General features: G+C 37.8%; 1 protein-coding gene across 2 annotated transcripts in view; it reads right to left on the bottom strand.

Moving 5' to 3' along the window:
* The window catches only part of lrp2a (low density lipoprotein receptor-related protein 2a), a 77,743-nt gene extending 63,726 nt beyond the window's left edge, over positions 1-14,017 (bottom strand). For both annotated transcript variants that reach the window (XM_088605381.1, XM_088605382.1), the window contains exons 1-7: positions 13,810-14,017; positions 3,627-3,734; positions 3,409-3,531; positions 2,493-2,609; positions 1,074-1,184; positions 786-899; positions 435-551 (exon numbers count right to left, since the gene is read on the bottom strand). In XM_088605381.1, coding sequence (XP_088461507.1) covers positions 435-551; positions 786-899; positions 1,074-1,184; positions 2,493-2,609; positions 3,409-3,531; positions 3,627-3,734; positions 13,810-13,939 — 820 coding nt within the window. In that variant the 5' untranslated portion in view covers positions 13,940-14,017. The remainder of the gene's footprint in view (positions 1-434; positions 552-785; positions 900-1,073; positions 1,185-2,492; positions 2,610-3,408; positions 3,532-3,626; positions 3,735-13,809) is intronic.
* Between the last annotated feature and the right edge of the window lie 1,344 nt (positions 14,018-15,361).

Genomic DNA, 15,361 nt, shown 5'->3' with positions numbered 1-15,361 from the left:
TTCTTTAAACACTTAAGGAGCCAACTTTGTATGCATCACATGACCATCTTTTAAAGTACACTTTTCAAAGCAACCTGTTGGAAACAAAGCTTTCTTTAAGCCCAAGGGACTGTGAACCACAGACAAAGAGGACGTTAAATAACAAAATCAAAAAAGCATTGAAGTACTCTCCAGCTGCACACTACCCCATAGATGTTAGTGTTAAGGATTTGCAGATTACACAAGAAACACATTTTCCTTTACATTTAGGGAAAAAAAATGAATCTGTTCTGAAGTCACTAATGTTCTTGAATTCAAGCTGGTCTATTACGAAGCAACTCATGTTTACATTGTATTCATGATAAATAGGCTGTAGTAGTATCTCTATAAATTCCGAAGCACTAAATATGTTGTTTTTTTTAAAGTAAGTGACTTCCAGAATCAAAGCAACATACCACAGCCTCTCTCATCAGCATTATCTTCACAGTCATCATCTCCATCACAAAGCCAGCTCTGATGAATGCAGCGCCCACTTGGACAAGTAAAGTAATTCCCACTGCAAGTGGGATAAGCTATATGAAAGAGGAAGATGAGGAATGAATGCATGATAGAAGTGGTCAGTTTAACATCACGTCACACACACCTGTAAGCTACAAAGCAACTAAAACACAAAGACTGTTTTAAGATTCGAAGGTTGTACCACATACAGTATGTATGTGATTACAAATCAAAAGAAACATACAGTATTTGCAAAGGGATAAACATGTTTCCAGGGCACCCTTGAAAGGAATTATGGGGGTACATACTGCAGTCCTGTTCATCGCTTCTGTCTCCACAGTCGTCGTCATGGTCACAGATGTATCTCTGCGGGATACATTCCCCATTGCCGCAGTGGAACTGAGTGCTACCACACCGCTGTGCTGGAGAGGGGAGTACACAACAAAGTAAGAACAGTTAACAACTGTATATTGTAATGATGGAAGCTAATATATGATACAGTCAATCAAGGCCATGACCACATTGTTCACTGAGCATGTAAAAATGGATTGGGATTGTAAGAGAAGGAACTTCTGTTGACCAGGGACTGGACTTACTGCAGTTGGCTTCATCAGAACCATCCCTGCAATTTATGATGTCGTCACAGTGCTGACTCTGGTTATAGCAGGCTCCATTTTCACACCTCAGCTCTGTACACTGAGGATAATCTGTAAAAACAAGGGCAAAAAAGAAAATGAGAAAATGGGTTCCCTACTCTTCTTTGTGGTTGCATAGACCTTTCTGCATGTATAAAGCCCAGCTGAACTGCGTAATACAAATAATATATACAAAATATTTCAAACAGATCTAATTTCCTGAACAAAAGGAGACATAAATCAAAACTATATCTACCACACTGAGTTATTATGAACTATTTTCAGTCTGTAAACCTGCATTTTAAAGCTTTACTTAAGAAAAAAATACTTTAGACGCTATGGTTTTCAAAAGGAATTATTTTCTCTTGCAATTCAAGGTTTGGAAACACAAAGTTCCCATTTGTTAAAAAGTACTTTGCTTTACAACAAGAATAATGTAATAGCATATAGCCCCTGCCTTGTGCTGATTGTTATCTTAGCAGTTCCATGGGCAGCTCTTACAGGGCACTAATCTCATTAAATTCCAGTAGGGACCTGACTGTTTGATCTATTTTATTACATTTAATTGTTGAGTTATTTAATATAGGTGGCACTCTGCACTTGGCTGCTCTTTCGATCCCTCTAACACAAATAGGTTGGTTTCTTATCTCTTTTACTATATAAATGAGTCTGTTGAAATACTTAGGTACTGAAACCCACACAGACTAAGCTTTGCAATGTGAGGCTGTTCTGTAATACCCAGACACAAGTAATACATAACAATCCACACGTTACGGCCTGAGGGAATTAAATGCATTCAGGTAGCCTCAAACCAGCTTTAAGAGACTAGTTCATACAAAAATAATTCAGCAATTGACAAAGGCCATAGTAAGGCTCTATTTTTTTTCCTTCACCCGTAATAGCAGAATTGGTTCAATGTATGGTATGTTACCCTGATTCTATAAAAACAAAGTACAGTAAATACTTCTTGTGGTATTCTGTGTATTTTGGGGAAACAAAGTTTACAAAGTTTCCAGAGTAAACTAACACATAACTACAGCTGAATTATTAGTAATGTGTGCTACCAGTACTAATACTAATACAATTCCACAGCAAAATAGTTATTTTCACATCTGTATGTAAAAAGCTTGTGTTTTCTAAAACAGAAGAAGCAAGCAGTCTATTGCTCTAAGAGTCTAATAAACCACCACAATAATGGAATTGTAACTGAACATCAGCTCAGCTAATCCACCAAAGAATCTGAAATGAATTTCTGACAACAAGTAGCATATTGTGGCCATTTCTGTCACTCAACAAGCCCCTTAATCTTACAAATTGATTAAAATGCCAAAGGAGCACGAGTCGAAAAGGAAATCCAATGTTAAAGACTGAAAGACTTACTGCAGCCTCTCTCATCAGCTCCATCGGAGCAGTCAGAGACCCGATCACACCTGTAGTCCCCCGGGATGCAGGCTCCATTGGTGCAGGTGAATTGCCCACTTGAGCATGTTCTGCCAGCTAACAAAAATCAAAAGTCACAATAGGAACCTATTCTTTATAAAGCCCGAACCCCAGTTTTCATTTAAAAGTTACACTAATTTCAAAATCACAAACAAGTACTGTACACCAATGCTCAGCAGCCATGTTTTGTATAGGTTTCCCGACTAATTCTGTTTTTACAATGCTGTTACGTTATCCATCCTGCCATCCATTCTTGATCTCTCATGTCGAAAAGTCATCACCTTATACAGTGAAGGGGAGGATGGTGGCATACCTTGGTGAATAACGAATCTGCAAAAAAAATGAACCAAGATCCATCCATTCATTTTCTAACCGCTTTATCCAGTACAGGGTCACAGGGGAGCCGGAGCCTATCGGGCAAGCAAAGGGCGCACGGCAGGATACACCCTGGATGGGACGTCAGTCCATCACAGGGCCCGCACACAGGCACAACCACACTCACACTAGGGCCAGTTTTCACAGAAGCCAAGTACCCTAAAAGCATGTTTTTGGACTGTGGGATAAAGCTGGAGCACCTAGCAAAAACCCTAAACACCTATAACACCCTAAATACAAACCGGATCATCCAGCAAAACTTTATCTTCCAACTGCTGGACATGTTCCTTTATTCATATTGAGCGAGTAGACTGTCCTCATGCTCGACTAAATGAAAGAGGACACATAGCAAAGTACAGTCTTTTGCTGTGACCTGTCTTAAAGCTTTGTCGTTTTAATTAAAAGTCACTGGAGAGACATCTTCACAGAGCGAGACTATCGGGAAGAGTGATGGGCGGGAAACGAGGAAGGGGAGACGTACGACAGTGCTGCCTCTCGTCCGTGCCGTCCTCGCAGTCCTCCTCATCGTCGCACACCCAGCCCGCGGGGATGCAGCCGCCGTCGCTGGCGCAGCGGAACTGGCCTTCGGCACAGGTCGTCTCGGCTGGCGGCACACAGCAATCATCGCGTCAGTTTACTCAGACCACCGACCGCGCCGGACAGGGAGGAAGGGCGGGGCAAGAAGAGGGCTTTACTCACGGCAGCCACTTTCGTCCGAATCGTCGGAACAATCCGCTATCCCATCACACTGCCAGCCAGCGGGAACACAGCGGCCGTTTGCACAGCGGAACTGCCCGCTCTCGCATCCTGTAGACAATGCAGACAGCAGGCTGTTATCAGAGCCGGGCAAAATGTCAAAGGACCACATATACAGTGGAGTACTGGGTCTGCCTTCAGTTCATGAGCATGGACATGAACATAGATTGAACATAGATTAGATTGCCTACATACAGGTATAAGTACTGGCAAGTTGTATCTGAAGCCCTTTTACTCACTGATTTATTAAGTGTATTAAATATTGTTAGATAAGCTGTACTTTTTGTCAATAATGCCACTTCTAATTGTATTCACTCCTTCATCCTAGTAAATACCATTTTAAATGTTTTAATGGATTACCCAACTTCAGATGAATGCTCTCCAACGTTTCTGCAACTGTACAGTATATCACTAATACCACCAACGGCGATACAATTTTTTTATCATTTGGAGAGCTTTTTTACTTTTATATTATTAAATGTAGACTTTTTTAGTCTTATCACTAAAAAAGAATACAAAAGGTAATCTTTTTAGGACAAAAATTTCAGCTAAAAGCTTCGCCATCCCTTCCAATGATAAAGCAACTTTCCCTGACTCCACCAAGTTCCCGCACAGAGATATAATAACTGGTCCACAACATCATTTCTGTAATGTTGCCACAAGTCCTTCTATGGACCTAGTTAGAAGGCAGTTTAGAGTTGAAAAAGTCAGAGGATGTACAGAAAAACAAAGTGTCTTTTTCCTAGATCTAGATATACCGTAGATATAGATATAGATATGGTTCCTGAAAAATGTTAGCAGCACAAAAATCTGACATTAGCACAAAAAACAGTAGTTATCCTTATCTATAATCATAAAATCGTTTTTTTTAAAATAGTATAAAACAAAAATAAACAATATATTGCTACGTCTGCTGGCTACCTTTCAGCAATAACCAAAAATGTTTTATACCACTTTATTATATTAAGACTGAATTGTTTGTTTTATAAATGATGAATCAATAATTCGAAAAAGTGCCTAAGGAGATAAGAAAGTCAAACTGATCCGTTTTGCCCATTGTAGTCTGCTTATAATTTTTAATTCAGCATGTGTCAGTCTTGTGTCAGGTACATAACCCAAAGCCCCCCAGCTCATCAGAGCCAGTAGATGTCTAGATTGAGGAATGGCACTGGCACTATTAAAGCAGAACTGAATTACCATACTTAACATTTGTGTCAGCGAATACAGCATAGTTCAGTGAAGACTGCTCAGCACGTCCAGCCTGAATGGAATGCAGCATTCTGATTGTCTTGCAGTGACACCCTGATTTATCACATAAGCTGTTACATGTCAGAAACCTAATTGGGATAAATAGTGGTACCGCGTGGTACTAGAGCCCTTACACCAAATTCTTTGCGCAATGTAATGCAAGTTGGTGGTTGGTGGTGCAGGTCTAGGGGTTGGTGGTCTAGGTCTCTTATCAACTACCTTTAAACACACTCACTCCCTTATAAAATATGCGCTTGAAACGTATCTATGCAAGTACAAAAAGACTATGATAGAATTCCTTTATTGATCTACAAAAAACGATGCAACATTGTAATAATGAATTGACCTAGATGTACATTCAGTTCATTCATAATATAATTATCAAATTCCACCAAGGTCACCCGAAAATAACACAACCAAAGAACTGCCTTGAAGCACAGGCCCAAAAGGCTTAGAAAAGTGACAACACTCTTGACAATCTAGTTTTATTTCAAGATTTCTTTTTGGTGAAACACAATAATGGATTAGCCATTTAAGAACTTTATTTATCACTCTGCACAGTACAAAAAAACATGCAAGTCATTCAGGCTTCCCCTTCACTTGCTACCTGTGCCATGACAAATCAGCATGCTTGCAGGGTTTCTTTTAAATGAAAGAGTGATTTTAAGTTTACCCTCATAAGCATGAATGTACTGTAGGCTCATCTAGTCTGTAAATATCATAGGAAACAGAGCATGAATGAAGGGATTTTGAAAAGCTTCCCCAGTTCTTTCAGAAATGTCTAGGAAAAACAGAACAGTGTAAAAACCTAGCAATCCCCAGATGAAAATAAGTTCAAATGGACAAGAGCCTCCTGTCTATATCAATGGCCAAGTTCATATATTTGCCAGTTATTACTGCTTCTTGTATCACCTCCTCCTATTCTAGAAAATGAAGCAATTTTTGTCACCAACGAGAGGTTTGTTAAATAAATGATTGATTTTTAGCATATTGTAATTGTCATTTTAGACGGCACATAAGCTTCCGCATTTAATTTTATCTTTAAAAGAAAAAGAGGCTTGTATAACTTACTGCTTTTGCAATGTGTTTTTGCCTGTTCTCCAAGCACCACATAAAAACATAACTTCATAAAAACAAACTTCTTAATTGTATAGCATAGCTCTCAATATTGACTAAGAATTAAGTGAACCTACTACATGTCCCAATTCTTTTCAAACCTATCCATTACATAAAACTCCCAATCACAGATAACCGAGGTCTCAAGCAGGTTTTCAGAAGCTGATTGTTTTAGAGATGGTGTATTTCGAGCACAGAGCACCTAAAAATAATCTGCTAAAGAGCGACAGTCCATGCAACTGCTTTTCCAGATACTACAGCAGAAACATGCTTCAGAATCCCAGATGGCCAGCCTGTTAATAAGGAGTTAAGAAACTCCAGTGCACTGAGGTTTAAACACTTCTATGATGTCATCTTTTGATCTTTAGCTGATTAATTTAAGTCGAGGAAGAAACCCTGCCAACAAAATCTGTAGCCATTCAATTGACTGAATTTTAAGTTTCCTAATTAAAACGAACTTGATTCTGAACCAATGTGTAAACCACCCTGATGTGGCAAAAGAGCACCGAAGTTGGAATTTGTGTTGACACAGCAACCTTTTACATGACAGGAAGGCCTGGGGTTTTAAATAGCATTAACAATCCCAAGGCAACAGTTGTATAACCCAATACTACGTCCATCTTACACTTGGCACTTGAGGAAGGTCCTTGTCACATTCAGACATTCTGTTGAAGGCAGAGCATTCTGGAGGAGCTCCAGCATTGCGAAGTTTGGTAAATGCAAAAACACAATGTGGGGTAGTAAAGGAGGCAAAAAAACATCTGACAAATGCTTTTTTTCAATGTGTCTACCAGTCCCATGAGTTCACAACTCATAATGTATTTAAATATATATTTCTATAAATGTATTAATATGAATATATAAATATTTTATTGACATTTTATTATAAATGTGGATTAGGTGCTCACTTTTAAATTATAAAGTCACTGAATGTAGAAATGAATATCCATTTTTACAATGCGCTCTTCAGATCAAGAGCTCTTGTCTGAGGTTCGTTTACTGACAGATTCTCACTGCTCTGAATCACATCGGAAATATGAGCTTCTAATTTAACTCTTTCATCCATCAATTGGTAAGTAAAACCTTTTCCTGCTCAGTTTACTAAAAAAAAATGTCCTCCATCAGCTGAAAGGTTTCCTTTGTTATCCTGGGGGCTGCTGCATCAATTTTAAAGCACAGGTAACACATACAGCATTCAAGGCATGCAAGCAAGAACACAAATGGACTCTTAGCATGAAGAAAAATAAATACGGATCATTAAATCTTACATCTTAATTCCTTAAAATATATTCAATTTCCACTAGTCTTCCTATAAATACAATCCAAAAAATAATAAAAAATGAAAGATGGCTAGAATGAACTTTTGGAAGTCACACACAATGATGGATAAAAAAGTAACAACTTCTGCATCAGCTGTTTGCAAACTGCAAGCCTTGAAAAGACTTTGAAAGCAGACAGTTTGCTGTGGTACTGCCACTTGAGCAGAGAATACAAACTGAGAAAGAAGGGAACTTTGATTCGTAAAGGTGAAAAACGATTATTTCATTTTCCTTTCATTTCATCATTCTTGTTTTTAAACTCTTATCACTAATCCTGTACAAACTTTGGAGCAGTGGAAGAGATTAACATTGTCCTGGACAAATGCTGATTTCTGAGGTTTTGTATTTTTCCATGGGGCAGCTTTTTTTTTCTTCTGTGCACGTCTTTTCTAATTAGCTAAATTAAATCCACAGTAGGCAAGCAGGATAAACCAACTCTGGAACAGATAAGGACACCCTACCCCTGTCTAACAAAGAGAAGCAGCACAGGAATTTTCATTAGAAAGAAGCCTCCTAATGGGTCAGAGTCTGCTGTGAAATCACAATGGCACAATGGAGGACCCAGCAGGAAAAAAAGCCTCATAACTGGATGTGTCAACACGCTAAGGGAGAAACAGAGATGGATGACTAGTCTGCGGTACAGTATATTTTCTTGAACCATGAAACCAGGCATGGTTTCCAAAGCACTCGTCTCCCATGAAACATCTCTTTCCAATCATCTGAGCCCAGAAAAAGTTCTCTCTTCTTTTATCAATACTTGTGCTGTTGCAGTGTGTTCTGTCGCTAACCCTGAATGTTCACAGATAATACAGCTGGCACCATGAGGCGTTCAGCTAGTCCATGTTGTCAGAGTGGGCTGCCGCTGCCTGTTTCATATGTAAATGAAAGCAGTCAATGTTGGAACAAGTGACTTTGGCTCATGGAATAACACAAAACACAGCAAATCTCTATAGTACAAGTTGAGAGCCCTTAGAAACAAAGAATGACATCTTTTGCATTTTCCTACAGCATAGAAAAAATCACAACTTATCTGCCATAAACATCTTTTCGAGGCTCTTGCTAAAAAATAAGCAGCTGACAGTTAGAATCGTCTAATCATGGCATTGCTCAATAACTAAAGGCCAGTCCTTTTGTTAACGTGTTGCCTCGTTAACTTCCATCGTGTAATAAAATCACAATCATCTTAATCTTCCAAGCCTGTGAAATAAGAAATTTAATCTGCATCCTTAACTATTGTAACAATATGTATGGTTGGATAAGATATGAAGTCAACACTTCCCCAAACAGATGGGGATGAGTTAATAAAGTTAATAAAGAGTTAATAAAGCTATGAAATTAAATTTAAAATAAATGTATAATAATTATAAAAATACAGTATATGCTCACTTCTTTCATTCCTCCCAAAAAGCACAATATGCAAAACAAATAACTGTGCAAAAAAGGCAATTGATCCTCCCTTAACTTCTAAAATGCTATAAAGTTACATTTTAAAAAGGTTAAACATTGTTTTGTTCTCAACTAGAAACATAAGAGTTAAATTAGAAATCTATCAGGTGTTTATAATTATTCAGTTGCATTTAACAACTGCAGTATTTTAAAAATAACCTTTTAGTATTATAAGAATATACATATTCACATTTAATTAAGAGACTTTAATTGACATATGCATTATTTGTATGGAACTGGAAAGAAAAGAGATCTTTAAATCAGTTTTTTTACACATATAGAACACTAAAAGGAGACTCAGTTTAAGAGCAGTGCAAAACAAACTCATATTACATCATCACTGAAATTAAAATACATTATGCAAAAAAATAATGTCAAATTACATGATACCACCAACGTTTCTCCATTTCCTGTGTTTTGATGCCAGCTTGTAAGAAATGTGTTATGTTACCAAAACTAAACATCCTTACAGCCAGCCATTCCTTTCATTCCCCAAGACTCTGAGATTGGAGTTTTTTCAATGACTGTCACTCGACACAAAACATTGTAGTTTAAAGTCCCAAACAGAAAGCTGTGCTCTATAAGAACAATCAGAAGGGAAACTTGGGAAACTATTTGTAGCTATTTCATTTAGAGCTATTTAGTAACTCTACAACAGACTTCAGGAAATGTTTACTTATTATTAGGCTGTACTTGACTGTGTTGGGAGGACAGCTTTAGATCACATTCTTAAATTAAAATAGACATAAACAATGCATAAAATACAGTACCACTAAGGTGCTTTCCCTCTGGTGTAGCTGGTACTGTCAACTGAATGTTTTAGTTCCCTAATTAGCGGCCTTCTCAAGAGCAGTAAAACAGACTGTTATTCAAGCTGCTCATCTTGCTAGTTAGCTTGTTGCCTTGTTAACTTCAAAAGTGTACAGTTCGTTCTCTACTTGTTTTTATTAATATTTTCCTGTGATTCCGTATTGTTGAGTTCACTGAACACAACTGAACAGCCTTACTAAAGCTGTTCTGCACAGGGAAAGGATTACTGGCTTCTGCTTGTGCTAACTTCTGTTCTTGGGTCTAAAATCACATATAATGTTAATATAATGTTATAAAATAAAACTTTCTCCCTCTACAGCATTTGCAATGAAGGTTGCTAGCAACAGAATAAATGACACAAGACACTTTGTGCTTTACTTGTGCTTTTAGTACTCCCTGAAAACAAATGCCTCCACACAAGGACGCATCAACAGACAATAAGATGAAGAGGACTGCATCCTGCTGTCTGATATGGAAGATCTAAAGGTAAAAGTAAGATAAAGGTTGGAGCATTTCTATACATGCAGACATTCCTTGCATATCATGCTAAGTAGTGCACCTCCTATTGTAGATAATATAGATCCTTATGGGCAAGACAGGGTCATGGCATATAACCCCTTCAATGTCAATCCAAACGGAGTGGATTCTAATTAACAGGTCCACAGGTGCCATTTAAAGGGATAATGCAGAATTTATTGCATATGGTAAAATTAGCATACCCCAATAACTACATATTATAAATCGAGGTGCCTGCTAGTTATATTCATTCTAGAATCCCATGCTTTGTGACATGTGGTTAAAGAAACAGCTGGTGTAAAAGAAAATCTCTCATTCCCTCTGATTTGTATGGGTTTGCTGTTCTCGTTTTCAAGGTTCCTATTGACTGTGGTTTCAAATGTCAAAAATGTGTTCGCCAGCCCTTCCCTTGCATTTCTCAGAGACGAGTCAGATTTTCACTCACGTATTCAGGTCCTTCTTGGTAACACGACATACTGTCACTGCCACTGTGAATGCTGCAAGCCACTTCCAACATTACAGTGGCACTCGGTCATACCTTAAACCTCTTGTCACTTCGACTGACTCTACTCTTACCTTGACACAAAACTACCGAAATAAAAACAAATACTGGCATCAAAAACAGTTATAGATACAGGACCATTTTCACTTACAGATTTCTGTAAAACAAAGGTAAGCAGCTTACACACTGTATAATGAAAATTTCAGTTTTATTTTATTGTTCAAAAAGACAAAATTATCAGCATTTCTGTCTGCAGACCTCTGAAGTCACTTCAGTACGGTGTGCAGGCGTTTTTATTTCTCATGTGTGCTCTGGTTACACAGTTGGTTAGGTTTGTGACTTTTTCTCAGTTTTGCTTACTACATTTGGGAAGATAACTGCGCATTGAAACGTTTTTTAAAGAGAAGCACAATGTAGCACTGGCTTGTCAAAGTTCAGTCAATATGTTTTTCTTATGATCTAATTCTTCTTATGATCTATTGACCCTGTCAAGTCCAGAGCTGTGATTCTATGGTACCTTCTGTAAATTAGTGCTGTTCTCAAGGTAAATGCCTAAATGAAGTGTCTGATCATTGGCTCTAAGACAAGGATCTATGGATTTTAATTATTTACTATATGCTAATGTATATTGTAAACTAAAGTTTTAAAAAGAAGGCGATTTACAAAACAAACAACGCCTCTATGTCAGATATCAATCCCATCTCAGGCATTACTCATCAGCGTGAGTCAATTCTATAGCTAACTAAATGCTATAACCTGCCAGTGTTATATCAAGATGATGTTACATGTTGCACTTTTAGATTCTGCTCATTATTTCCTTTTTTGCAAGCTGTGCTAAGAAAGCCTTAAGGTTTGAAGCATTCCAAAGTAAAATGTAAAAATGACTCTTTTCAAGGATTGTAAAAATAATGTATTGCATGTTGATCAAATATCCTTGAAATCTAGACCTTAAAACTGATGTTCGTAGCCCCAGCAGACACGAGTATTAGTGAATGACAGAATCCCTGTCCCCCTGCTCGTGGCTGTTTTGGTCATTGCCTCTGAAACGCATGCTGAATAAATCTGGATTAAATCAGCCATTAGTTGCTCACTTTTTTGAGGAGATCTAAATGAAAAATACACATTAGCATGATGGGACAAGCAATAGGTTTATTCCAGGCTGAAAAGAGAAGAAAGAAAACACAACCTTTTCGCCTGTGGAACCTATTACTTGTTCCTTTGCAGCCTACGCATGCTGACGCAGCCACCCACCTGAACTACATTAGCATGATGTTAGGAGAGCCAGACACGGGTAGCAAACCACATTCGTATTTTGGGAAACATTTTCTAAAACAGGTTATTTACCATAGTGCAGCTGGACTTTGTCATTTAATAATATGAAGACTAACTTCATTAGCACATGTTTTCTTTACTGGAACCACTGTAGTGTTAAACTTGAAAAGGTAACTTTTTAAGAACAAGAAATTCCTATTTTTGTAGATGATTAACATTAAAAAACTATTAACATTCTCACTGCTTCACCAAAAATGCCTTAATGGAAATTATTTACAAGCAGAAAAATACAAGTAATGACAACACTTAGTTAAATATTATAGTAATTACAATCACTTCAGTGTTTCCAGCGTCGATAACTGCTACATCAGCATCCTTAAAGACCTGACAAAGGTGCTTTTAAAATGTTTCACAGTTTACTTTGTAAATAATCACCCCACAAAGACATTACTGGATCTTAAATTTTTAAAAGGAGTTTTGAAAAAATAGAAAGTGCATAGACAGATCTCTTTCTGATCACATGAAGCACATACTTAGTAGATGTTATTTTGGAAATGGTTAAATAACTCTTTAAAAATTGTTTTAAACCATCAAAGCAATTACAAATTATACTCAGTACAAAGTTACAGTACATATTTTTTTACAATACACTTGCAAAATATATACGATCATTTTAGTAATGTTTTGTTGAGATGAACCAAAATACATTACCTACAGATCTATTATATACAGAGACTATTACTCTGTGAGAAAACATTCCAATTTACATACATTACAAACACCGTGAGATTCGATGCGAAACGAACTTTTAGATAAATTCCACTGACACCCTAGTCTCGAAGTGCAAATTTTGAATCTGAATTTTATATATCTTGTTTTTGTGTCTTGTTTCTGAAACAGAAATGGTTGCTTCTAGCAGCAGCTGCAGTATAATTAGTGGCTTGATTCACACTAAGGAGCTTATATACTAAGGGTTGAGCAAAAAGAAAGCAGATTATAATTTGAGTAGGTCTGCACAAGTCTGCACGATCAAATCCAAGAACAGACTGCAGTAAATCAATCTATTTTATCCCCCTGCACAACAATGGGTCTTAAACTGTCACTGTACAAAAAGGCTGCTGTAAAGTTACGACATCTTTAAAATACATGTTACAAAACTAAGAGCGGAGGAGTTCCTCCAAGTCAGATTTGTACCAGTGGCCTGCAGTCCGCAGATTGTCTGCTGGTCACATGCTCTCCTCTGTTACCTAGCAACGGCAAAGCTCAGGCAAAAGTTCTCCAAGAGAACTTCAAATCTGTCTGAGGGAGGCTTTGTGCTCTAGATTAAACTAACGTTTCTGAATTTTATTGAATACGAAAACGCTGAATGAAAAGGAGCATGCCAAAGAAAACTAATGATTTTGTCTTAGTTTTAATCATTAAAGAATATGTGCAAATGTTCTAGAGATTTAACACATTCACATGACTGGCACAGCTATTTTGTCACTGAATCCCAAAAATACAAGGATTGGAAAAAACACCGCGAAACACTAATAGAAATTAAAACAAGCGAGAAATCTCTAATGTCAGAAAAAGGGTGGAACTAAATAACAGTGCTGTTTAAAACAAATTTTATATTTCATTAATCCAAACATTGAGATTCTATACTCATATTGTTTAAGAACAGGAATTGTAAGTATGCGTGTGTTGGAGATGTTTCTAGAACGACCTTTTTATAATAACCTGCTTTCTAATTTATAACAAGAGAAATATTGAATTTCACATGCAATATCCCACATATTTACCACCCTTGCTACTGAAGATACAAAAACTAAACTGGCTTGTTTCTGCCCGTTAGTGTCCCATCCCTCAAGTGGAGTGGGATGTAGCACCTAAAACAAATGTGAATTTAGCTTACCTTGAGAATGGCACTGAAGCGCGAATAAAGTTAAAAGAAAGAAATTCACGGGGAGTGCTTTCCACATCCTGATGTGCGGTCCCAGCTGGTCAGTCCAGCTCCAGTCCAGGCCGGGTGGTTGGAGGTGCATTAGGGGACTGGGATGCTACCGCTGCTAGCCTCTCTCTTTCTTGTCCCGCTAGCTGATGAAAAAGGGCGTGTTTGAGAGCCGAGACATTGCGCTTTGAATACTCCTTTCGCTCCGGCCCACTGGATAAAAAAAAACCCTTTCTACCAGGGACCCAGGAACCGGCATAATTCAATCATTCACACTAATAAGCTGTCGTCGTCCGCACCCCTACAACACAGTGTACTTGCTGCGAGTTCAATACGTTGGCAATACATTTTCTATGGAAAACTTAGAGTCCATCAACTGTTTTTCTGTGACTCAGTCAAAGCAGATAGCTGATTTAAAATTGGCACACAAAAAAGAGTTGTTAACCTGTCATGATGCGCATTGGCGCAACAGCATATTGAGACACACGGTCACCTCTTTGCCAGTTTGAAGCAACTTTTTACCCATTTCTTCACGGCTCTCAAGCGCGCCATTTTTAACTTGTTTAGAGGCGATTTTACACCCCATATAACACACAGCTCACAAATTTTAATCCTTATTTCTGAATTTCAGTATGGAATTTACTTATTTCACAATGAAGATGAAATTGAAATATATTGGATGCACTGACCTGGTGAATAGATTATTTGAAAATACCACCATCATGTTGAAAACTTTTTTGAAATCAACAGTTACTGATTTTAATAAATTTTATTCAAGGAAAGTACAGTCACATATCTGCATGATGATGTATAATCTCGTATTTTAACACAAATTACGTGAGGCCACGTATATTCAGGCGACTACGTGTCAGGTGTGATAGATCAGATCTCTGTTTATCTTATTAAACCGACACAAAGACAACGGTTATTTGGGAAGACTAGCTCTAATCGCCAACGCAGAGATAACCATCAATACTATATTGTAAACGGCTTGAAGGCGGAGGAGCGCTTCACAGTGCTTGTATTCAGTATCAGGGCTACCTTAGTGTGTTGGTACGGGACAGCACCGGGGTCAAGCCCCAGTAACACGAGGGTAAGATAAGCATATTCAATGAGCTTTTCGACACATCCAGTGGCACAGCAGAAGAAAAAAAAAGAATGAAAGAAAAAAAAACATTCTCCCGAGAGACTACATTTCACTGCAAGTATTTCTTACTGTGAATGAGAAAAAGAATTTCCCCCCAAATGACTGGCGTCTCTTTATCCACCTCTTTTGCCAGAGAGCTTGTTGAATTCCTTTCGTGGTTTCACAGCAAGTGTCGGGACGACCAAACGTAACCAGCAGCGTTATTTAATGGACTCGACTTCGGCTAAAGTAGCCTATAGTTTAATCCAAAGGGTAACAACTGGCGGAGCAAATGTTTAGTTTGACAAAATAAAGTATATTTGTTGGGGGGTTTTGTTCATTACAAGCTTCATGTGTTCGTAGGATTTAGTGTTAATATCCTGTTTAATG

The sequence above is a fragment of the Lepisosteus platostomus genome, chromosome 14 (assembly GCF_059453375.1).
Source record: "Lepisosteus platostomus isolate fLepPlt1 chromosome 14, fLepPlt1.hap1, whole genome shotgun sequence".
Classification (NCBI taxonomy): Eukaryota; Metazoa; Chordata; class Actinopteri; order Semionotiformes; family Lepisosteidae; genus Lepisosteus; species Lepisosteus platostomus.
Note: the sequence above shows the minus strand (reverse complement) of the source record. Positions and strands in the feature narration are given on the sequence as shown.